At 41.7% G+C, this 25699-nt stretch overlaps 1 protein-coding gene across 2 annotated transcripts in view; it reads left to right on the top strand.

The window, feature by feature from the left end:
- sez6l2 (seizure related 6 homolog like 2) overlaps positions 1-24808 on the top strand; it is a 36461-nt gene extending 11653 nt beyond the window's left edge. The window contains exons 7-18 of one of the 2 annotated variants that reach the window (XM_062957508.1): positions 1205-1379; positions 3720-3883; positions 6367-6561; positions 8763-8901; positions 10985-11181; positions 13159-13353; positions 14656-14847; positions 17569-17760; positions 17866-17904; positions 18158-18275; positions 19247-19310; positions 20982-24808. In XM_062957508.1, coding sequence (XP_062813578.1) covers positions 1205-1379; positions 3720-3883; positions 6367-6561; positions 8763-8901; positions 10985-11181; positions 13159-13353; positions 14656-14847; positions 17569-17760; positions 17866-17904; positions 18158-18275; positions 19247-19310; positions 20982-21011 — 1700 coding nt within the window. In that variant the 3' untranslated portion in view covers positions 21012-24808. Of the gene's footprint in view, positions 1-1204; positions 1380-3719; positions 3884-6366; positions 6562-8762; positions 8902-10984; positions 11182-13158; positions 13354-14655; positions 14848-17568; positions 17761-17865; positions 17905-18157; positions 18276-19207; positions 19311-20981 lie in introns of both variants that reach the window. The other variant, XM_003224990.4, reaches the window with a different exon arrangement.
- Positions 24809-25699: the final 891 nt, after the last annotated feature.

Genomic DNA, 25699 nt, shown 5'->3' with positions numbered 1-25699 from the left:
TATACACCTTAAACTAGACATGGACAAACTTCAGCCCTCCAGGTGTTTTGGACTTCAGCTCCCTATTGACTGTTAGGAATTGTGGAAGTTGAAGTCCAAAACACCTGGAGGGCCGAAGTTTGCCCATGCCTGCCTTAAATGTACAGTCTGATGTTAATTTCATGTTAATTTTAAACTACTTTTATGCATGAAACAAAGTTGGTATCCATTGAACCATCAGAAAGCAAACACATCACTATCCCAGTCACCCATGTGGACAGTTTAGATTTTGGAGTATTTTGGAATTCCAGAGGAATGTTCCATCTATATTTCTATAGTAGAAATAGATCTGTCCCACAGCCCTTTGGCTGATTGCTATACCCCACCCTTATGATGACTCTATTCTAAAAAACTGATTTGCCTCTTTCCAGGCTTAATTACTAACAGCTAGAGGTTAAATGTTGTTGTTGTTGTTGTTGTTGTGTTTATAATACCCCGCTTTGATACCCCGCTTTTTCTCTCCACGATATGCTGATATGAAATATACTTGTATCTTTTTGGTTTTGATTCCTTCAAAATGGGAATTTCGTTCCTGAGAATGTCTTGTTATGCTGCCATGGCCATAAGAAGAAAATACATAAGATATACATGTAGAATATATTTTTCAATGGTTACTGAGCCATAAGAATGGTTGCTTTGTGTTCAGAAGGGTTGTGTTTTGTGTTGCTGGCTGCTCTAGGTAAGCACTGGAATATTGTCTTTAAAATGTACTACCGTACCTCTGAATTTCTCAAGGGGACTGACTGGGTCCTATTTCAAAAGGAAGTGAACAAGATGACCTTACTAGCAAGGCTGTATTGTAAGTTCTTTAATAAGGGGTCAAAATCACTATTCATCATGGTCAGGGCCAGTCCATTTCCCAGGGCAAGATAGCTTATCTTTAGTGAAATCTTCTTTGAAGTGGCCCTGAATTGTTGAGTATGAGCCCGAGAAATACTGAGGTGTTTATGTGGCCAAACAAGCCATGGGCTCTTCTCTGCAAAGTAAGGGGACGATGGACCTCTTTCATAAGGATAAAGTATAAACCGCCCTGAGTCCCCTCGGGGAGATAGGGTGGGATATAAATAAAGCTTTATTATTATTACTATTTATTACAAAGGACCATATTGAAGTGGAGGATGCTGTTTTTGAAACAATGATCATGACTGACCTTTCTTTCCCTTAGCTTCCTGTGGGGGAACAGTCCACAATGCCACGCGTGGGCGCATTGTGGCCCCTGAAGCACCCGGCGGGCCCCGTGGCGGTCGGAACCTGACGTGCCGTTGGTTGATAGAGGCGCCCGAAGGCCAGCGCCTGCACCTGCACTTTGAGAGAGTGGCCTTGGATGAAGATAATGATAAGTGAGGAGGGAGCAGGGCTACGAAAGGGGTGGGAAGCTTGAGAAAGCACTGAGGCACCAGTGAAATGAAATAGAACGGGCGCTGGGGATGAAATCACTATTATAGTTGGGGAGGTGGAATAAGATAAAGCAGTGGTACTCAGCCTAGGATCCGGGGACCCCTGTGTGTCCGCGATACCGTCATAAGGTGTCCGCGAAGGATTGAAGAAACTTTATGATTTTTTGCAGTTAAATTTGAATGAACAAGTGAGTGAATGAATTTTATTTATTTATCATGTCAGAAGACAATTGAAGTTACATTTATAATGAATTGAGGGTACATTTATTGTGAATGAATGAAAGCAAGCCAAAAAGGGAAATGGAACATTTTAATTTCCTATGCTTTTTTTGGGGGGGAAACTTGAAATTTGAAGGACCTTCATGAGAAAATTGAAATAATTATTTGATGCAATCTAGTGCCTTTAATCTTGAGTTAAGGCCTGGGGGTCCGTAGCCACAAAAAGCATTTAAAAGGGGGTCCATGGTGGAGAAAGGTTGAGAATCACTGATATAAAGGAGAGAAAACATCAGAAGGGAGGCACAATATTAATATGGTGGGGGGAAAATGTTGAGGCAGGATTCAAGAGGAGGCAAGCAAGACTGGAGACACCAGATCCCATCTTGGAAGCTAAGCAAGACACACCTAGTTAATACTTGGGAGTGGAGTCCACCAAGGAATACAAGGCATACAGACCAGGGCTTCTTAAACTTTTTTCACTTAGTATATAAAATAGGCATAAAATCAAACATTGACTGATAATAAATTAGCATTTGCAAGGCTTGCTAAACAAGCTGATTTTCTTTTTCGTGAAGTACAGCTGAAGCATTTTCTGCAGAGTCCACTGTAAGCACTGCATGTTACTGCTAACAGAATCATGGCATTCTGAAACCTTTTATTCTTGTCAATTTTTGTGACCCCAACATTGAGCAAAAGGGACCCCAATTGGGGTCCAGACCCACAGTTTAAGAAGCAGTGCTATAGACCTTAGAAATCCCAAGGAAATTCGTGGGATTGCGACAGGTTTATAGACAACTAGGAAGCACGTGCACACAATATGCATAAGTGACGCAGGGATAAAGTGAGTCTGGGAAAAAAAAAAAACAGGAACGAATTTCTATGCACCCTGTACCTATCTTATTTGTAGTGCAAGAAAATATATGAAAGAACAATACAATATTTAAAATGAAAAACAAGTTTAACCAACATAAACTTACCAGTATTTCAGTGGGAAGTTGGGGCCTGCTTTTGGCTGAGATAGTTAAGTTGATTTGAATTGTTGTTGTTGTGTCCCTTCAAGTCGTTTCAGATTTAGAGTGACCCTAAGGCCCCTTTCCACACAGCTGAATAAAATCCCACATTTTCTGCTTTGAACTGGAATATGTTTCCATGTAGATTCAGATAACCCAGTTCAAAGCTGTTGTTGTTCCTTGTGGACAACAAGTTAAACATGAGCCAGCAATGTGATGCGGCTGCTAAGAAAGCCAATGGGATTTTGGCCTGCATCAATAGGGGTATAGCGTCTAGATCCAGGGAAGTCCTGCTCCCCCTCTATTCTGCCTTGGTCAGACCACACCTGGAATACTGTGTCCAATTCTGGGCACCACAGTTGAAGGGAGATGTTGACAAGCTGGAAAGCGTCCAGAAGAGGGCAACTAAAATGATCAAAGGTCTGGAGAACAAGCCCTATGAGGAGAGGCTTAAAGAACTGGGCATGTTTAGCCTGCAGAAGAGAAGGCTAAGAGGAGACATGATAGCCATGTACAAATACGTGAAGTCATAGGGAGGAGGGAGCAAGCTTGTTTTCTGCTGCCCTGCAGACTAGGACACGGAAAATGGCTTCAAACTACAGGAAAGGAGATTCCACCTGGACATCAGGAAGAACTTCCTCACTGTGAGGGCTGTTCAGCAGTGGAACTCTCTGCCCCGGGCTGTGGTGGAGGCTCCTTCTTTGGAGGCTTTTAAGCAGAGGCTGGATGGCCATCTGTCGGGGGTGCTTTGAATGCGATTTCCTGCTTCTTGGCAGGGGGTTAGACTGGATGGCCCATGAGGTCTCTTCCAACTCTACTATTCTATGATTATATGATTCTAAAGCGGATATTGTGGGATTTTCTGCCTTGATAATCTGGGTTATATGGCTGTGTGGAAGGGCCTGGGTCTAAAGTTTGGGGTGAGGACTGGGTAGATAACCTCAGAGGTTAAAACAAGACTAGTGTTATCAAATGGGTTAAGTAAAGAGAGCGGGGATGGTGGGCATCAGGAGAGTGAACAAACCGAGTCTCCTGGCTCTGTACCGGTCCCCAGACTGATGATCCGCAGTGGGAGCAGCACCTTTTCGCCCATCATCTATGACTCCGACATGGACGATGTCCCAGAACGGGGGCTGCTGAGCGATGCCCAGTCTCTCATTGTGGAGCTGACCAGTGAGGGCCCTGCCACACCGCTCATCCTTAGCCTGCGCTATGAAGGTAAGAACATGAAGTGCCAGAAGTAGGCATGCAATTACATTATGTAACACATTTTTTGTTCATAGATTATAAATGTGATTTCCTAATTGGTTCTGTCATAAAAACATAAAAATTGGTTCTGTCATAAAAACCTTTGTTTTTGCGGGACGTCCTGCAGTACATTTTTGCTATAGTTTTTCAATAAATATCTCATAGAGTCTCAACCAATTCAACATAGTTTGTGGCAGCCACAAAATGGAAGTTTCTGGAGTATAACAATTACTTTCAAAGTAAGTATCACACACAATCAAACAGGAAATAATACTTTCAAACAAGGAACAAAGGTTTTTTCAAATTTTGTTACATAGTGTTAAGTGCGACCCCCACCCAAATTTGGAAACATTAATTTTTGGGAACTAAAAAGTTAGCTTACGGGGGTGGGGGGGGGGGCTCTACAGCTTCTAGAAACCCCAGTCAGTTAACTTTTCCAACTACTCTTCTCTTCCCTTGGGGACAGGTATTGATAAAAATAATCCCTACCAATTTGTTGGCGTTAGGGGCACAGGACCCATGCAAAAGTGAAAGACTGCAATTTTTAAAAAAATGATTCTATGAAAACATAATGGTTGATGTGGCTTTGAGAGGTGGTGAAATTAGTAAGCAGAGAGCCCAGGAGAGAAAGGAAGCAGAGTAGAAAGAGAGGAAGTAAATTCGAAGATGAGGAATGAGACAAGAAGAGACTAATACGAGAGAGGGTTCTGAAGACATTGCTTAAGATTTGGAAGAGAAATCTGATCAATTTCAAGAAAGACTGGAATGTATCTATCACCGTTATACACCAAACATAGGGACAAAATTCTACTATTGGTTTTCTCTGTGTTATCATAACTAGAAGGGTAGTTATATAGCAGGCATTCACAAACTTGGGTTCTCCAGGTGTTTTGGACTGCAACTCCCACAATTACTAACAGCTTCAGGCCCCTTCCTTTCCCCCCTCAGCCGCTTAAGCAATTAAAGTGTGATGGCAAATGTGCTGAAAGAATGCTGAGTGCCACTGACACATTTAACAGTGTGATGGAGGTTGGGAAATCATCTGTTTCATTTCAACACTGAGTCTGACTGAGCTCTACACTTCCCAGCCTCAATGTGATAAAGTGGTTGGACACAGCATATTATTTCAGAACACAGAAATGCTAGACCACTCTAACAACCACCATGTTAGATTACACAGAGAAGCCATTGAAATCCACAAGCATGTGGACAATTTCACCAGAAAAGAGGAAACCATGAAAATGAACAAAATCTGGCTACCAGAATTTTTTTAAAAAAACTCTCAAATCATGACAGTAAATAAGAACAACACTTGGAAAACAGAGGAATTCCAGACATGAAATAATCAGGCCAGCTAACACCTCCTAACAAAGGATTCCACAGGCAGGAAGCAACCAGACTCTGAAGCTGCAAGGCCATTCAATGCTAATCAAGGTGGCCAAATGCAAAATTCACACTTGCCTCAAACAGACAAGAGTTCTTTCTTCCACCCTGGACATTACACAGATATATAAACCCCCCTTGCCTAGTTTCCAGCAGACCTCACAACCTCTGAGGATGCCTGCCATAGATGTGGGTGAAACATCAGAAGAGAATGCTTCTGGAACATGACTGTACAGCCCGGAAAAGTCACAGCAACCTATACTATCATTTATTTTTTAACTATTAATGTCAATAATATTATTTATATTTAATTATGCTTTAATATTATTACCTGTATTTACTCAAGTCTAATGTGCCACTGAATCTAATGCACACCTCCATTTTTAAAACCCTGAAACCCAAAAAAGTATTTACCATATTACGCTAATCTAATGAGCACCCTAATTTTGGGAAAGTAATTTAGTCAAAAGTAAATTCAAGTGGATTCAAGTAAATACAGTATATTGTAATTCATTTGTCGTGTGTTGCAATGGATGTGCTAAATATGTCTGTCTGGTTGACAATCTTAACTGGTGCTTATTTTGGGGGTAGGGCTTATATTACAAGCATTCCGACAAATCATGCTAGGGCTTCTTTTACTCTTAAGTTTTATTTTCAAGGAAAGAGGATAACATCCTTAAAGTTATAGTAGACTTGAAGATTGGAAAAAGGGTTAGAGAAAGAAAAAAATGTGCCCTATCGATAGGGAAAAAGCAATCAGCTAAACAAATGAAATTTCTAAACAAGGATATTCCTCCAGTGGTGGCTACTATTTTCACTGCAATGTGGTGATCAAGCAACTCTAGGATGGAAACCAGAACCAAGAAGCGATAATATTATGGGCGAATTCCACATACTGTTTGGACCAAACCACCAGAAAGTTCTTTGCCTCCAGGCATCTATACATCAATAATAGACACATTGCTGCTGCCATCTTCTGGCCACTGGTGATATTGCAATGGGAGGGACCAGAGGTAGGTGCCACACCTGGGGAATAGCTTTCCTGACTCTCTTCCTCCCCCTCTTGGCAGCTTTTGATGAAGACCGGTGTTATGAGCCATTCCTGGCCCATGGCAATTTCAGCACAACAGATCCGTTGTACCACATGGGGACGGTGGTGGAGTTTTCCTGCAGTGCGGGATATATGCTTGAGCAGGGGCCTTCTGCCATTGAATGCATAGACGCACGAGATCCTCGCTGGAATGAAAGCGAGCCAACCTGCAAAGGTAATTCATCTAGAGTTCAATATGCCTCTGAGGGGTTTTTTGCATTTGTTTATGAAGATGTATAAGTTGTTGTCATGGTTATAGGAAACAGGAAGCATCTTCTGGCTAGGATCACCTGGCAATTGTCTTCGCTTCTAATCCAAAGTAGATTTACTTTCAATTAAGTGCTATTAAAGTGAGTGAGACTTGCGTCCAAGTGCAGACCGAATATCATTTATTTGAAATGCTGGAAGAGAAGGCTGAGAGGAGACATGATAGCCATGTACAAATATGTGAAGGGAAGTCGTAGGGAGGAGGGAGCAAGCTTATTTTCTGCTGCCCTGCAGACTAGGACACGGAACAATGGCTTCAAACTACAGGAAAGAAGATTCCACCTGAACATCAGGAAGAACTTCCTCACTGTGAGGGCTGTTCGGCAGTGGAACTCTCTCCCCTGGACTGTGGTGGAGGCTCCTTCTTTGGAGGCTTTTAAACAGAGGCTGGATGGCCATCTGTCGGGGGTGCTATGAATGCGATTTCCTGCTTCTTGGCAGGGGGTTGGACTGGATGGCCCATGAGGTCTCTTCCAACTCTACTATTCTATGATTCTATGATTCTAAGTATTTGGGATTTAGGATTTTGGGGGGTATTTTGGAGTACTGGTACTTGTATTTGTATATGTCCATAATGAGATACCTTGGAGATGGGACCCAAGTCTAAACACAGAATTCCTTTATTTTTCATACATGTCTTATATCATTAACCTGAATGTAATTTTGTACAATATTTTTAAGAATGTTGGTCTTGAAACGTTTGTGTACATTGAACCATCAGGGGGAAAAAAGGTGTCACTATCTCAGCAACTCATATGGATGATTTTGGAGCATTTCAGAATTCCAGATAAGAGATGCTCAACCTGTAAACAGAATAATAATAATAATAATAATAATAATAATAATAATAATAATAATAATAATATTCTTGTACCCTGCCTCTATCTCTCTGCAAGGACTCAGGGCAGCTTACAAATGCAAAACAAGTATACATACAAAAACATCAAATACCGAAAATGCACGAATGAAAAATTAAAACATACGATTAAACAGAAAGCAGAGAAACAGAAAGCAGTGCATTGCAGGACTAATGAAAGGTATCATTGAGGGATGGCCATATGTGTCCCCTGTCATAAACCTTAAGGACACCAAGGTCTATCATAAGGATGAAGAGCAAATGGTCATCCATATTTATTATTATGTATTTACTGTATTTATATACTACTTTCTCACCCTTGGGGGAACTCAAAGAAGTTTACAACATAATAATGGCAAAATTCAGTTCCAAACATACATGTAAACCAAATCATATATCTAAACAATAAAGGTATAGCTATACATTAAAACAATAGAACAATTACAACATAAGATATAAACAACAATTAAACATGAAATCAGGCTGCAACTCCCACCTGTACTAGCAAACATAGAAATGGTGAGGAATGAGTGAGCTACAGTCCAAATCTAGGGATGTTGGTATAAAATAAGAATTAAAGATTTAGCTGCATGGTGATCTATTTTAGTGAGGCTGAAAAAAATCCATCTTGACATTAGCCAAAATCTCCCAATGGCCTCTGTTGTTTGCTGAGTTCTGTCTTTTGTGTTACACTAGAAATGGTTCAATAGTGCATGCCCAGGACCAACAGCCAGAAGTTATGGTTATATAATGCCAAACCCGGAGAACATCCTCTTAGCCAACAAACAAGCTTGAAAAAAGTCTCTAACTACATTTTGTGCCAGTCTCATAGACCTCAGATAAGGATTGCCATGTATGCATTAGATATTGCTCATGCGCACTGCACATCTCTGAAGTTCCTGTCTGTGTATCTGTGAAGTTCTATAAAATACTGATGCTTGAAGTCACCTTTATCTATCTCAGCTGATAGTAAGTTGGATTGAAGCCACATCTTGGAGTTGGGAGATCCTTTGGCCAAATTTATTGTTTGTTGTCTGCCTTCCTGATCAGTTTCAAGGCTCATTCCAGCTTCATGTCTCTCACCTGCGGGATACAGAAGGTCTGATATTTCAGTCCTATCCAACTGGGACACATTCCCACTCCTAAAATAAAGTTTTTGCCCAGAGAAACCTGTTGATTTAGAGTGGTAGCATAGAGGCATTGCTGAGTTTCATATATAGCTCCCTTCTGACGTTGTGTCTCTTTTCCTCCAGCGTTGTGTGGGGGGGAACTCTCCGAACCAACAGGTGTGGTACTTTCCCCCGATTGGCCCCAGTCCTACGGAAAGGGCCAGGACTGTGTCTGGGGCATCCGGGTGCAAGAGGAGAAGCGAGTGCTGCTGGACATCGAGATGTAGGTACCCCACACCTGCCACCACCATCCACCACGGCCCCTTTGTTGGGGTGGATCACCATGGCTCAGCATCCCATCTTGTCTGTGTGGTCTTCTGACTCCGCCACCCATCATTAGATTGATTGTTGAACTCATTCATCCCACCCATGGAACGTGGTAAGGTCCTTATATAAGTTTGGGGGAAATCACCTCTGGTAAACAAGATACCTGTTATAACTCAGGTGATGCCTGATCAAACCAGCCTATAAAGTGGGGGTGTGTAAAGAGCAAACGCCAAGTAACATATATCCACAGGGGCCCATTGTGCCGCTAATCCACAACCTTTAACTTAAAATACCCCCTTCTGTCTGGAGCAGCATTGGACAACTAACTACTGATCAGTCCTTACTGTCTCTCTCACAGGAAACTTTGGAGAGCTGCAACTCCTTATAGTTTAATAATAATATTTAATAATAGTACAGTTTATATTCCACTTTATCTCCACATATAAGGCAAACATTCAGTGCCTTCTACACAATGACATACATTACACAGACAAGGTGAAGGCCTTCCCCTTTTCATCTCTGGCGTCTGGAGGCAATTCTCAACACCGGCCATGGGGAGGTGCTCTTGTTCCATTTTTTCCATGCCAAGGAGTCTGTTGTCCATAGACATCTCTGATTGTGTTTTGCTGGCATGTCTACATGGGATGTCCTTACCTTCCCGCCAAGGCGGTACCTATTGATCTACTTGCATTGCATGCTTTCGAACCTCTAGCTTGGCAGATCATACCAACCTGAGAGCCAGGAAAATGGTTCCATCTTGTCTCCTGTGCCATAGCAACATACTATGCTAATTTTACATACACACACACATATATAATATACAATAATTTATAAATATATAATATATTGTATATACTTATAATATTGATAATATCATAATGTAATACAATATTATACTACTAATATAATATAATATTGATTATATATTATATATTAAATGTAATATTGCTAATAATATTACCATGTAATGATATAGTACAATATAGTAATTTAATGCTTATATTGTGCTATGCTAATAATATATTGTATGTACATTTGATTTGTAAGCCGCTCTGAGTCCCCTCTGGGGTGAGAAGAGTGGGATATAAATGTAGTAAATCAATAAATAAAATAAATAGGGCTGACACTTGGGAGCTCACCCTGACTTATGGCTTTGAACTGCTAACTCTCAAGTCAGCAGCTTTTCCTGCAGCTAGCGATTTAAAGTGCTGTGGCTTTGAAAGAGATTAAATACCCCAAAGAGACCTAATTCTATCTGATCTTGGAGGCTAAATAAGATTAGTCCATGGATGGGAGATTGCCAGTGAATATCCATTGCTGAAGGCTAAATTTCAGAGGAAAGAACTGGCAAAACCACCTCTGTGTATTCATTGTGTAAGAAAACCCTATCAAAAAATTCATGAAGTCACTATAATTTGATTCACAACTTGAAGACACACACGTACACTGGGCATTTTAGGCCCCGGAGAAGCTTTTTTCTCCCACAGGAAATGATAGAGAAGCCAATTTCAGGGCCACTTGTGGGGGAAAAAAGACCTGTCCTGTTTTTAAAACATGAAGTTTACAAAGCAAAAATACTGATTATGTCTACAGCCACATACCAATTAAAAAATTGAGTGAGTACACTAAACCTCACAATCAGTACAAGCACTGTGATAATTTCATTAATATGCAGAATAGCCTTAGGTTTAAGCGGGTTTCGCTATTTCTGAGCTTGATGATGGCTATTCGCCTTTCTGAAACATCCTCCTCATTGCTCACTTCATTTTTACCAAACTGAACTCATCCGTATTACATGAAAATATTTCTATTTCTTTGTTCAAAACCAAATGCCCTTAAGATACTTAACATACCTGCCCAAGAAGGGCTCTGATTCATTTTTCACCCACTCATTTGATTATCCATCTTCACATTGGCTCATTTATATGGAAGAGAAAAACTTCAACACCATCTAAATGGGATCAGTCATGTCTCTTTGCATTCCATGTCCTTCTCTTAATTATAGTTCATGTTTACATTTTTTTTCTTTTTCTTTCCAGCCTCAACATCCGCAAGTCTGATGTATTGACCATCTTCGATGGAGGAGACTTAACTGCTCGGATCCTTGGCCAGTACTTGGGTCCACATCCTCGCTTCAGCCTTTACTCCTCTGGTCCAGCGGTCACTCTTCAGTTCCAGTCAGACCCCGGGGACCCTCTGTTTGGCCTCAGCCAGGGTTTCCTGGTGCGGTATAAGGGTACGAGAACGTCTTATATAGTAGGGGTGGTGGTTGGGGAACAGTTTGCTGATATCCAGCATCTTGACACATTTGAAGAAAACACTTTATGACTCTGGGTTGTTGTGAGTTTTCCAGGCTGCATGGTCATGTTCCAGAAGCATTCTCTCCTGACGTTTTGCCCACGTCTGTGGCAGGCATCCTCAGAGGTTGTGAGGTCTGTTGGATACTAGGCAAGTGGGGTTTATATATATCTGTGGAAAGTCCAGGGTGGGAGAAGGAGGCAAGTGTTAATGTAGCAATTGGCCACCTTGATTAACATTTAATGGCCTTGCAGCTTCAAGGACTGGCTGCTTACTGCCTCCTAACAGGTAACACCCCCTAACAAAGGATTCCCCCAGGCCGTAAGCAGCCAGTCCTCTTTCTTCCCAGCCTCAACATCTGCAATTCTGATCTATTGACCAACAAAGGATACCCTCAGGCATTGAGCAACCAGTTCTTGAAGCTGCAAGGCCATTAAATGCTAATCAAGGTAGCCAATTGCTATACAATAGAGTCTCGCTTATCCAATGTTCTGGATTATCCAATGCATTTTTGTAGTCAATGTTTTCAATATATCGTGATATTTTGGTGCTAAATTCGTAAATACAGTAATTACTACATAGCATTACTGTGTATTGAACTACTTTTTCTGTCAAATTTGTTAAACATGATGTTTTGGTGCTTAATTTGTAAAATCATAACCTAATTTGATGTTTAATAGGCTTTTCCTTAATCCCTCCTTATTATCCACATATTCGCTTATCCAATGTTCTGCCGGCCCATTTATGTTGGATAAGCGAGACTCTACTGTATTAACACTTGCCTCAAACAGACAAGAGTTCTTTCTCCCACCCTGGACTTTCCACAGATATCTTCTTTCTAGGCGATCCCTTGTAGCCTGAGGATGATGGCCTTCCAAGTGTCTTGGCGGTGAATGCGTAGGTGTCTGTGGAGACCTATTCTTGACCCGCATGTTCTTCCACAGTGAATATGTTGGTTTCCAGATGGAAGGCGGTCCTAGTCAGGGTTGGCTTGACACGTTTCTCCCTTAAGCCCTCCATTCATGCATCTTCGAATTCCACAGCACTGCTGGTCACAGCTGACCTCCAGTTAGAGCGCTCAAAGGTCAGGGCTTCCAGTTCTCAGTGTCTATGCCACAGTTTTTAAGGTTGGTTTAAGCCCATCTTTAAATCTCTTTTCCTGTCCACAGATATATAAACCTCTCTTGCCTAGTTTTAATAGACCTCACAACCTCAGGATGCCTGCCATAGATGCATAGAATCATAGAATCATAGAATAGTAGAGTTGGAAGAGACCTCATGGGCCATCCAGTCCAACCCCCTGCCAAGCAGCAGGAAATTGCATTCAAAGCACCCCCTGGTGAAATGCCAGGAGAGAATGCTTCTGGACCATGGCCGTACAGCCCGGAAAACTCACAGCAACCTACAAAAAGAATACCTTGTATAGCATTTAGCTCAGAGCAAGTGAAAGCAATATAGTGTGGCTGTAAAGAATTCTCGAGCTTAAGGAAGCAAAATGCAGAGGTCAATCCTAAAAGTTTCAAAAGGTTTATTAAAACATAACAACTCCATTTCTTGATAGAAAAGGGTGGGGTTTAAGCTTTCTCTGTAACTCCATTATTTCTAAGTTCCAACAAAAGGGGAAATCTCTAAAGACTTCATTTTCTCATTCACACACAACTAGAGAGAGACACAAACTGAAAAGATCAGAATGAAAGTGTGAATGAATGAATGACCACAGGCATTCTGGAATGAGGGGGAAGGAATTCCCTCGGCTTAACTTAATTCTGTCTAAAAGCTTCTCATTGAGGACTACAGACTTGAGCGGTGTGACCGACTGTTAGGAATTGTGCGAGTTGAAGTCCGAAACACCCAGAGAGCTGAAGTTTGCTCATGCCTGCTTTAACCCTTTCTTTTTTCTTTCCAATGTGGGCAGAGGTTCCACGAAATGACACTTGCCCTGAGCTGCCAGAAGTGGAGTTTGGCTGGCGCACGGCTTCTCATGCTGCCGTCATCCGCGGCACCGTGGTGACCTACCAGTGTGAGCCAGGCTATGACATTGTGGGGTCCGACATCCTCACCTGCCAGTGGGATCTGTCGTGGAGCAACAGCCCTCCCACTTGCCAGAAGAGTAAGTCTCTCTGATGCTGACACCAATGTGATCGAGACTCTGCAAACAGATATATAACCTATAGACCAGGCGGCTGAGGGGGAAAAGGAAGGGGCCTGAGGCCAGGAATTGTGCGAGTTGAAGCCCAAAACACCTGGAGGGCCCAAGTTTGCCCATGCCTGCTATAGACTATATGCATTAAAATAGAATTAAACCAATGTCTAATTAAACACACACTGTTAAACCATACATAACTTCTGTATCGGATATGTATAAAGCATAACAGATGAGGATCCATGACTGCCATTGCAGTGTGACATACATACAGGCAATGCATAGAAACAATTCACATTCACATACGATTTGTGTCATTTTATGTATTGGTGTAGGTACAATTGTCCTTCATGCACATGTTACTTTACCTATCGATCTACTCACCTTTGCATGTTTTCAAACTGCTAGGTTGGCAGAAGCTGGGGCTAACACTTGGGAGCTCACCCCACTCCCCAGATTTGAACTGCCGACCTTTCGGTCAGGAAGTTCAGTAGTTCAGTGGTTTACCCGCTGCGCCATCAAGGGCTTATGCCACTGTTTTTCACAATGTTGAGGAGTATAGTATTTCTTTGATGAAATGAAAGCTGGGACAGTCCTGACATGATATCTAGTTTCCACAGTACAGTAGAGTCTCACTTATCCAAGACTCGCTTATCCAATGTTCTGGATTATCCAATGCATTTTTGTAGTCAATGTTTTCAATATATCTTGATATGTTGGTGCTAAATTTGAAAATACAGTAATTACAACATAACATTACTGTATATTGAACTATTTTTCTGTCAAATTTGTTACATAACATGATGTTTTGGTGCTTAATTTGTAAAATCATAACCTAATTTGATGTTTAATAGGCTTTTCCTTAATCCCTCCTTATTATCCAAGATATTCACTTATCCAAGGTTCTGCTGGCCCATTTAGCTTGGATAAGTGAGACTCTACTGTATATATTTGTATGTGCCTTCACATATGGTTACCTTCTGAATTTCATAAGGTTTTCTTAAACCAGGAATTCCTCAGACACGGTTTGTAATTGCTTTCCTTTGAAATAAAACCTGTAAAATCCAATATTCATTTAGCTGTCTCCATTCTTAGTGCTAACCAGCTCTGATCCTGTTTTCCTTCCAAGATCAGAAAGGACCTGGTGCCTTTGAATTTTATAGATATCTCTTGTCATAGCAGTAGAAAGAATATTAGCTCCTGAATTGAACAGTGTGTGTAAATAATTATTTTGAAATTCATTCTATTTTCTCTGTTTCCCTGACTCAGTTATAAACTGTGCTGATCCGGGGGAAATCAGCAACGGCAAACGCAGCGTCTCAGACCGACGTTTCTCCATCGGTTCCCACGTCCAGTATTTCTGTCATGAGGGCTACGTGGTAGAAGGGAGCAGCACACTAACCTGCTATAATCGAGATACTGGCACCCCTAAATGGAGCGACCGAGTGCCCAAGTGTGTCTGTGAGTAAAAGGGGTGGGGACCCTGCTAGATGAGAAAAGACAGAACCATAAAGTAATCCCCAGTTCTCCAGACATGGATAGAAACTTTGGCAGCTCTTGGGATTGGGAGTGACACTTACATCATATCAGTTTTGTAAGCAATCCAGTCATTTTTGCTTGCTTGCCTGGCTTTTTGGTAGACTTCTCCAGCTAGATCAATTCCTCCTAGATCAATTGGACTGTAGCTTCCATAATTCATCAACCAGCCCAGCAGGATTATGAGAGTTGCAGGACAATTTATCCGAATGACTCTAATTTGGGAAGGGTTGGCACTTGGTGGAGCCAATGGCTTGTTATTACACAATATAACACCATTTTTGTTCCTGGGCTATAAATGTCAATTCCTAAATGGTTCTTTCATAAAAATATGGAAAAGTTTATTAAATTGCAAAAACTTTGCTTTTGCGGGACATCCTGCAGCACATTTTGCTATAGTTTTTCAATGAACATCTCATATACTAAAGGTAAAGGTTTCCCCCTGACATTAAGTCTAGTTGTGTCTGACTCTGGGGATTGGTACTCATCTCCATTCCTAAGCCGAAGAGCCGGCGTTGTCTGTAGACACCTCCTAGGTCATGTGGCTGGCATGACTGCCCGTTACATCTCATAAAGTCTCAACTAATTCAACATAGTTTTTGGCAGCCACGAAAACTACTTTCAAAGTAAGTACTGCACAGTTAAAGAGAAAATAGCACTTTCAAACCAGGGACAGAAAATTTTTCAAATGTTTTTACATAGTATTATTTTTTATCTAAACATTAAGATGGACCATAAGAAATCATAAGTATCAGAAGCAGGAAGCTTGTGCAAAATGGACTTGAACAAGAAGGGAGCACCTCTTCCTCCAAAGTCATGGTACATATTCCCAAGAACAATCAGGTTATTTTGGCAGGTGAGATAGGAAAATCTCATGAGCCCTTCTCCCTATCTCTAACAATATAGATCGAATAACAATAAACAATGTTGTAATCAAATTTACTATCTATGGAGGCTGGCTTCTCATGACTAATAGTAAGGCTAGCCCTGCACCGAATCTTTAGCTCACACAGATTTGAAATAATTTTTGGAGAGGATTGCAGAGATTACAGAACAGCCAAATGACTTCTTTGTTGAAAGGTATCCAAGTGAAAATCCAATTAACGGCATTTTTCAGAGCTGATTTGTGGAAATGGTGATGTAGTGTCATACGTCCTTATTATTGCCAATAGACTATGACACTGAAGATTCCCAACAGCCCAACAAAACAATTTTTTCTTGGTGTCTCTGTTTTTAGGCTTGTTTTTGTGGTTATTTGGGGGCACTGATTCAGGAAAATTGCATCGGATAGATCACATCAGTTCTAGTTTCTTAGATATAGTTATCATAGTTTTCTATGGGTGAACAGATGGCAACTGGTAGATGGCATGTGTATCTCAAAAACTAGAGCTGATGCGGGAAAACTGGTTCCATTTTAGGAATCCACAGGTCAAATATACTCAGAAACAGGGCTAATACTTGAGTCATCAAAATTTGTCGGCCAGTGTAATTATAAATCTCACAGAAGTGTACAAATTTTATTTATATAGTTTAATCCCAATCAGAAAATGGGATCTGAATATAGTATTTAAGGAATTGTTACATGTATCCAGATTTCACCATTCTCCTAGGATGCCATCTCTGCATTCAATGAAAAATGCTAAGCAAATTTAATGCTGGTGGACTGAAGATAGGAGTTGTCCAGCACATTGGCACTATGTTGGAGAAAATAACTTTAATGTATTAGCCTTGATCTTGGACCTCATTGTGACAGCGATCCTTGAGTTGGTAACAATACAATTGATAATATCCATGTATATGTTGTTGCTATTATTATGATCACGATTATTATGTTTATTTATACCCATGCTTTTTCTCTCCACAAGGAGATTTAAAGCGGCTCTAAACCACTGTGACATAGTATTTACATTCAGTGTGGCCTACTCGAGGCTCTTCAAATGTTGTTAGACTAACGTTTTTACCAGCAAAGCCAAATAGTGAGGGAAGCTAGATGAGCAAAACAAGAAGAAATGAGAAACATCCAATGGAATGAAAAAAATGGAGATGTATCTCAGGATTCTCTAAGGATGCTTGTTTTATTAGACAACAACATCATTAAAAAAAACTAATAAAAGAGTCATCTTTTGAGCATTTTGAAATCTGTCTCCATTATTTTTTCCCAAGGCCACAAATTATGCACTCTTGCATTAAAGTACTGGAGTGAAACTTGAAAATGTTATTGTTGTTGCGTGCCTTCAAGTTGTTTTGGTCTTATCGCAACCGTGTCATAGGGTTAGTCTTGACAAGATTCATTCAGAGTTGATTTGCCTTTGCTTTCCTCTGAGGCCGAGAGAGTGGTCAACCAGTGGGTTTCTGTGTCTGAGCAGGGATTTGAACCCTGGTCTCCAGGGTCTTAGTCCAACTCTCAAACTACTACACCACACTGATTTGAAACTTGTAAAACCCAGCTTTGAATCTCCATGAAATTCTGAAACTCACTGAGTGACTTACTCAATCAGCTACAACAGAAATATGTAGGCAGGATATAATTTTGGAATATGGAGTATATTGGAATACCAGATAAGGGAGGCTTAATCTAAGCTAAGGATCTTGCAAGGAGCTCATACTCAGGGCTAGGGGACTGAAGGCTCTTTCTCTCGTTTACAGTGAAATATGAACCCTGCCTGAATCCTGGCGTCCCAGAGAATGGATACCAAACCCTTTACAAGCATCACTACCAGGCAGGGGAATCCCTGCGTTTCTTTTGCTACGAGGGCTTTGAGCTCATAGGTGAAGTGACCATCACTTGCATACCAGGACATCCATCCCAGTGGACCAGCCAGCCTCCGCTCTGCAAAGGTACCCTGTCCTCTTCTCTGCTTCCCTGACCCCACCCGATTTTGCTGCGCTTGCTTATTTGTCATTCTTTAAACGCTCTCTATTGATTTCTTTCTCCCCCATCAGTGGCCTATGAGGAGTTATTGGACGGCCGGAAACTAGAAGGTGAGGGTGACGGATGGATGTTGTGATTGGAAAAAGATTTCGGGGAGACGGTCTACCGGTTGTGACTGTGGTGGGGCTTGGGAAGTCAACGTTTTGGAACCACAATTCTCAGAACATCCTCTTCCAGGCAACACTTCATCATGCTGGCTGGGGGATTCTGGAAGTTGTAATCCCAAAAATTTATATTTACAAGCTGTGTCTGTGATAACTCTCATACATTCCCAGAGTTAACTCTTCTCTGTTTTCTCATCAGTCACCCAGACAACAGATCCTTCCCACCAGATGGAAGGGGGCAACATTGCCTTGGCGATCTTCCTTCCCATCATCCTCGTCATCCTTCTGATTGGTGGAATCTATGTCTACTATACCAAGTGAGCATCCCATAAATCAGTGGGTGGGGCAAGTCAGGGCTTTGAAAGGCAGCCATTTCGGCCAGTTAATTTCTGTCCATGTGACTGGACAGAGCTTAGACATCCTGAGTTTTTTTTACATTGAGGGTTGGTGAGACTTGGGTTTGCTTGGAAATCATAGGTTTCAGAATATTTAAACCTTCCTGGACATACAGGAAGAGATTTACAGGTTGCAAAGGAAGATTAGAAAAAACAAACAAACAGTTGAAATGAATACTGTTCACAAATTCCAATCCACTAACAGAGATACAAACGTAAATAATCTGGAAGTTGACTATGCCTGTGTTAAGTGAACTGATTTTCTTCTTCTGCAGTTTTTTTTGCTTTTGCCTTATGCAAAATCAAACCAGTGATCAGTCTAATTCAACAATGCTGATACAGTTAGCTCTTCCCAATCATGAGGGTTAGGGTCACAGGACAGTAGTGAAAATGGAAAATCTATTATTATTATTTTTACCTTTCTAGGTATCTCTCAATCCTCTGGTACAATTCTACGATCAAGCTTTGCTGGGCATTAATTACACAGAATCACACTGAAAGACTTATACATGCCTAGAAAACTGGTCTCTCCGGGAATTCTCTAAGTCCTCCAGTGTAACTCAGTTTCCCCCAGAAATTGGCCACAGATTTATGCAAATAAAGAAATCCACAAATAAACAAAATCTGCAAAAGAGAAATCTGCACATATGGAGAGCTGACTGTAGTTATTAGAATTGCCAGAGGGGGAAAAAAAACTAGAAATAGGCTCCTGTACATTGAATGGCTTTTAAGAAAAGCCAATCTCAGCAGGTGTTGCTTATCACGCAGCCAGGTCACAAACACTAAAAGAGGGGTTGCTTTTCCCAACAGCCCTGCTGCTTGTTTTTATTGGTCCTCTTTTTCCCCTCCTGTAGGTTCCAAGGAAAGACTCTCTTTGGTTTCTCTTTCTCCAGCTCTCACAGCTACAGCCCGATCACTGTGGAGTCTGACTTCAACAACCCTCTCTATGAGGCTGGGGTGAGTGTGGATGCTGGCTCTGAGTAGCTCCTCAGCCATGCCTATGGCAGATCTGGGTTACATCTACACCAGGCATGGGCAAACTTGGGCCCTCCATGTGTTTTGGACTTCAACTCCCACCATTCTTAACAGCCTCAGGCCCCTTCCTTTTCCCCCTCAGCCGCTTAAGCGGCTGAGGGGGAAAAGGAAAGGGCCTGAGGCCAGGAATTGTTCAAGTCCAAGAGACCTGGAAGGCCGAAGTTCTCCCATTCCTGTTCTAAACAAATGAATGTATCTGATATCATCAACTAATTCACTCTGAACTAACCTCAGACTAGTATGGTTTTCCTTATGGACAGTGCAACAAAACAGCTCTCTAGTAGTCGAAGCCTTCTGATGCTCTGAAGTAGTTTAGGAGAAAACTAAGCAGGGAGATATAGTAAGCAAAAAGGCTGGGCTGTGGTACAGCTGGTTAACAGCCAGCAGCAATAAATCACTACTGACCAAAAGGTTATTAGTTCGAAGCCCATGTTGGATTAAGCTCCTGACCATTTAATAGCCTAGCTTACTGTCCATCTACGCAGTTCGAAAACAGCTGCGGCTGTGAGTAGAGAATGTAGATACCACTAAATGTGGGGAAATTAATTTAATTTAATTTAATTTACAACACCATAAAACTTCTGGCGTGCAAAGCGCAAGGAGGAAGTACTACGATCAAAGGACTCGGTGTCACAGTGGATGAAGCGGCAGCTCCCCCTGTGGCCGGAATAGAGCATAACCTCATGAAGCCAGAAGTTGGGAAAATGTTAAATTGCCTCTACTGTCTGTCTGTATGTGTTAGAAGTCTAATAACAGCACTGAATGTTTGCCATGTATATGTGCATTGTGATCCACCCCGAGTCCCCTTCTCGGAATGAGAAGGGCGGAATATAAATATCCAACATAAACGGGCCGGCAGAACATTGGATAAGCAAATATCTTGGATAATAAGGAGGGATTAAGGAAAAGCCTATTAAACATCAAATTAGGTTATGTTTTTACAAATTACGCACCAAAGTAAAGGTAAAGGTTTCCCCTGACGTTAAGTCCAGTCATATCTGACTCTGAGGGTTGGTGCTCATCTCCATTTCTAAGCTGAAGAGCCGGCGTTGTCCGTAGACACATGTGGTCATGTGGCCGGCATGACTGCATGGAGTGCCGTTACCTTCCTGCCGGAGCGGTACCTATTGATCTACTCACATTGGCATGTTTTTGAACGGCTAGGTTGGCAGAAGCTGGGGCTAACACCGGCCACTCCTGCCGCTCCCGGGGTTTGAACCTGGGACCTTTCGGTCTGCAAGTTCAGCAGCTCAGTGCTTTAACACACTTCGCCACCGGGGCTCCTGACTAAGCACCAAAACATCATGTTATACAACAAAATTGACAGAAAAAGTAGTCCAATATGAAATAATGCTATGTAGTAATTACTGTATTTACGAATTTAGCACCAAAAAATCACGATTTATTGAAAATATCAACTACAAAAATGTGTTGGATAATCCAGAATGTTGGATAAGCGAGTGTTGGATAAGTGAGACTCTACTGTACTGTAAATAAATAATAATAAATAAGCCAAAGCATGTGTTTATCAGTAATAATTTTGCGATCTCTTCTTTTTTCTCCCACCGTTTCCCTCTGTATCTCCCACTCCAGGACACCAGAGAATATGAAGTTTCAATCTAGAAGATGTTCTGTGATCTGCATTCTTCCCCCGACCCAAGCGGGTTTGAGGAGCAGCGACTGAGAATGATTCCTATTTCGGAGGGAATAGTGGAAGGTGGTTTTTGGGGGGGCCCAGGGGAAAAACGGAGGGGAGAGAGGGAGCTTCTTCTTCTCTCTGCCCCACAGATCGAGCTTTCTCCCTTCCTCTCCATGTTGCTGCCTCACTGTCCACTCTCCCAGCTTTGGACGCCGTCCACTCCCCTCGCCTTGTAAATACCCTCTTCAATGTGCCAAACGCGTTTCTCTCACACACACAAACACACGCATACACACACACAGAGACTTTTTCTGCTTTATCTGTTGGTTACCTTTGATTTATTTCTCTATTTATTAAGTCTTCTTATCCTCTCTTGGTTTATTATTTTCTTAAGGGCTGAGGAAGAAGGAGGGCTTGTATCTTACCCTTTACTCCCTTGCTTTGCTCTCCTGCTGCCTCATCACATTAGAGCATGAATCCACTTTAAATCCTGTTTCTGCCTCCTGCAGAATTCTGGAGTTTGTAGTTTGGTGAGGCCCGGGAACTGTCTGGCTGAGCTGTTTAAAGCCCCCTCCCTAAAGTGGATTTAAAGTGGATCCAAGCCCTAGTTAAAAGGAAATTGACCTCAATCACAAGTGCTGCCGTTTAAATAAAGTTCTCTGTAGACTGAGTAACATCACTCAAAACCCAAACAGATAGTTTGTACAAAACTTCCCCTAACAAATTGTATTTAAATCCTAAAAGTAAGTGGCAAACAAGTACCTACAAGGATAAAAGAAAGATGGAATAAGTAGATGCTGTGGTACAGAAACCAAGTGTAGACCCCCATAATGTCAAAATATGTTTGAAAGGAGAACGGACCCAATACATTGAGAAGAATGAACTTCCATTAAGTTTTTTCAGGACTGGAAATAAATGAGATCTTCCAAAAAGAAAGCCAATACTTCTTTTTTCAAGAGGGAAAATTGTAGGGTCACCGGAATAATTCATTTATGTGTTGGGAACAATTCATCCATCCCTATAGGATGGATTTTAAGTTGCCCTACAAGAAGAAAAAGCAGTGTGTGTAATTTTGAATAGGTTTGCAAGCAGTGCATTCTCCCATCTGGAACGGGTACCAATCCTTATACTTGGCCATGAACCTCTTGAAAAGTCCTGCAAAGAACAAGGCAATCTGCTAGTAGCTTTACAGAGAAATCCTATGCAGTTACCTACATTTACCTGGGATTCAGTCCCAGGTGAATCCCAGGTAAATGGGCCTTAGTGGTTACCAGTTGCCTGCAAAACGATTTCTGATTACACTTCTGTTCTTCCTCTGACCTTCTGATCTTCTCCCCAAATCCTTCAATAGGAAGAGAAGATTAAAGCAAAAGTTCTAATGTCATACACACACAAAAACATTTATTACAACCGATCTTGTGTCAGGCTGCAGAGTCAATTATTGCATTCATTTATACTAGATTTGTTATTAATGTAGGGATGAGGAGAAGATTAAAACAAAAATACTAATGTCATACACACACAAAAATATTTATTACAACCGATCTTGTGTTAGGCTGCAGAGTCAATTATTGCATTTATTTATACTAGATTTGTTATTAATGTAGGGATGGTCCAATAATTTAAATTTTCTGTCTCAAGTGGAAAAAACAATGTTTCGGGTCGAAATAAAAATAAAACGCAGTCATAGCAGGAAATTGTCTGGGATTCCTAGAAAATTAGTTCAGGGAATCTCTATTACCATCAGTGGAGTTCTGCTTGACTCTGCCTTGGTTGTTTTTTGTTTATCTTAGTGTTGGTAGTGCAGGAGAACTTTTCAGTGGGTTGTACAATATGTCCTTTATTTCTGGTGTCTACTCTTAAGAAATGACTTACTTCTCCCAATTCTGCTACCTTTTGATTTTTGATCATGTTCTTATAAAACTTTAGACTGGGCATGGGCAAGGTTTGGCCCTCCAGATGTTTTGGACTCCAACTCCCACCATTCCTAACAGCCTCAGACCCTTTCCTTTCCCCCCTCAGCCGCTTAAGCGGCTGAGGGGGAAAAGGAAGGGGTCCGAGGCTGTTAGGAATGGTAGGAGTTGGAGTCCAAAACACCTGGAGAGCCAAACTTTGCCCATACCTGCTTTTAGACCACAGTGATTCAGGAATTTGGGTATGATTGTGTTAATGTCTTCAGAAATAATAAATCATTGAGATATAGGAGTAATTTCACACCTCTTTTCAAAGAACCATTGTGCCAACGTTTTTCTATATATTTCTTTTTGTTTCCAGCCTTTAAAATAATTGTTTACTTCTTTCATTTGTCTCGTAGGCTTTCGAAAATAATTATAATACCGTAATAAAATAACCGGAGGCTTTTATAGCTCCTGCTTCTCCATGAAGTCCTTTGGAATTGATAAAGCAGAGAAAGATATTTTACTTTTTTGGAGAGAGAAAAAAGAAATGTAATCCTTTTCATATGGCTATCTCTCTTCACCATATCCTTGTTTCAGGAGGATTCCATGTGCACTTAGTGTTAAGAATACCGCTTTGTGGATTCAGTCCAGAAGGACATCTGTTCGTTCAGGATTCAAACGCAGAAGTGTTTTTTTTATTGACAGCTTCAGCTCCCAGAACGGAAAGCCAGCCAACATCCCTTTGAAAGATGCCGGAGAGGCATTTAATGTGGTGTCTTAAGTAAAAACAGGAGGTTCGATGTGTTAGTGCCAAAATGTATTGAAATACTCTTATTGGGAATCACTTTTTTTAAGGAGGGGGAAAAGCTAATCCCTTCTGCATGGAAGAAGCCTGATAGAATGGCCATTCACCCCAAAGGAAAAATAATCCTAAACCATTCACCTATCTACACTATGGGATTGGATATAGGAAATATGCAGCCCTGCCTCCCGCACTTGTCCTTTTCTCATCTTTCTTGTTCATCAATTGATTTGTCAGATCAACCCTTACCTTGCTGGCCATTCTCTGCTATTCTGAAAAAGGGCAAAGGGATTTGTTGTTGAAGGCTTTCATGGTCGGAATCACTGGGTTGCTGTGAGTTTTCCGGGCTGTATGGCCATGTTCGAGAAGCATTCTCTCCTGATGTTTCGCCCACATCTATGACACGCATCCTAAGAGGTTGTGAGGTCTTTTGGAAACAAGGCAAGTGGGGTTGTTATATCTGGGAAATGTCCAGGGTGGGAGAAAGAACTCTTGTTTGCTTAAGGCAAGTGTGAATGTTGCAGTCAACCACCTTGATTAGCATTGAATGGCCTTGCAGCTTCAAAGCCTGGCTGCTTCCTGCCTGGGAGAATAAACTCCTCTTGCCTAGTTTCCAACAGACTTCACAACCTCTGAGGATGCCTGCCATAGATATGGGCAAAACGTCAGGAGGTAATGCTTCTGGAACATGGCAGTACACTTGCCTAGTTTCCAACAGACCTCACAATCTCTGAGGATGCCTGCCATAGATGTGGGTGAAACGTCAAGAGAGAATGCGCCCAGAATATGGCTATACAGCCCAGAAAACGCACAGCAACCCGGCCAAGGGATTACTTAGTCCCCCATCCCTATTTCTCCCCATTTGTGAACAACCCACTACCCCTATTAGTTCCATTCATGTTTGGAGGGGGAGGGAGGGAGACAGAATTGTGCGGCGTCTCCCCAAAGACATGGAATTTCTAGGAAATGCTTCCTTTTGAATCGTTACCTGCTCACGGCCCTGTTTTTCAGCCCTTTGGTATTCCCTCCCCCCATTTGCTTTTATTTTGGAGCAATAAATAAAACGCACCATTTGTAAAAACTGTGGTTTGTGTACCTCTTTCATGTTGCAAGAGGAAGAGAATCATGTATGTGATGCAGCCTGAATGTCGGGAGGGAGCAGTGTGACTCTTGTGTGCGTCCAGTGATGGCTGTGTTTGTGACTGCCTGTCTTTGCATTTAAGGAACTGGGAGAAGGGACGGTGACTGTCTGCACTGACCTACCAGCCTATTGCTATATTTATACCAGCATTTGTACCACAGTGGCACAGTGGGTTAAACTGCTAAGCTGCAGAACATGCTGACCAGAAGGTTGGTGGTTTAAATCTGTGGGACAGAGTGAGCTCCCATTGTTAGCTCCGGCTTCTGCCAACCTAACAGTTTGAAAACATGCAAATTGGAGTAAATCAATAGGTACCGCTTTGGTAGGAAGGTAAACATAAGCGGCTGAGGAGGAAAAGGAAGGGCCTGAGGCTGTTAGGAATGATGGGAGTCCAAAACACCTGGAGGGCCCAAGTTGCAGAATGTAGAACTTTAATTGACATGGCTCAATGCTGTGGAGACATGGAAGTTGCAGTTTGGTGGGGTACTACGCGTCTCTGGCAAAGAAGTCTAAAGACCTTGCAGAACCAAGACACTCAGGATTCTGTGACAGTTAAAGTGGTGTCAAACGGCATTAATTCTGCAGTGTAGATGAACCCAGGCAAGCCATGGCTGGTCTGAGTTTGCAAGACCCAAGCAGGGTGACTCGGAGGTGTTTTGTTCATCAGGTCATCATAAATCAAAGACAAAAATATGAAATTGAAAGCAGAAATGGCAAGCAAGTTCAAGTTCCTCCTCTCGCCTCATGCCAGGAGATGTTTCACTGCTACTGCAATGGTAAGGCACGCTGTTCAAAGCCCAGCTTGTGTCCCGCTGGACAAAAGATTGACAA

This window comes from Anolis carolinensis, chromosome 6 (genome assembly GCF_035594765.1).
Source record: "Anolis carolinensis isolate JA03-04 chromosome 6, rAnoCar3.1.pri, whole genome shotgun sequence".
In the NCBI taxonomy this organism is placed as follows: domain Eukaryota; kingdom Metazoa; phylum Chordata; class Lepidosauria; order Squamata; family Dactyloidae; genus Anolis; species Anolis carolinensis.
The sequence above is the reverse complement of the archived record's forward strand: the minus strand, read 5'-3'. Positions and strand labels throughout refer to the sequence as shown.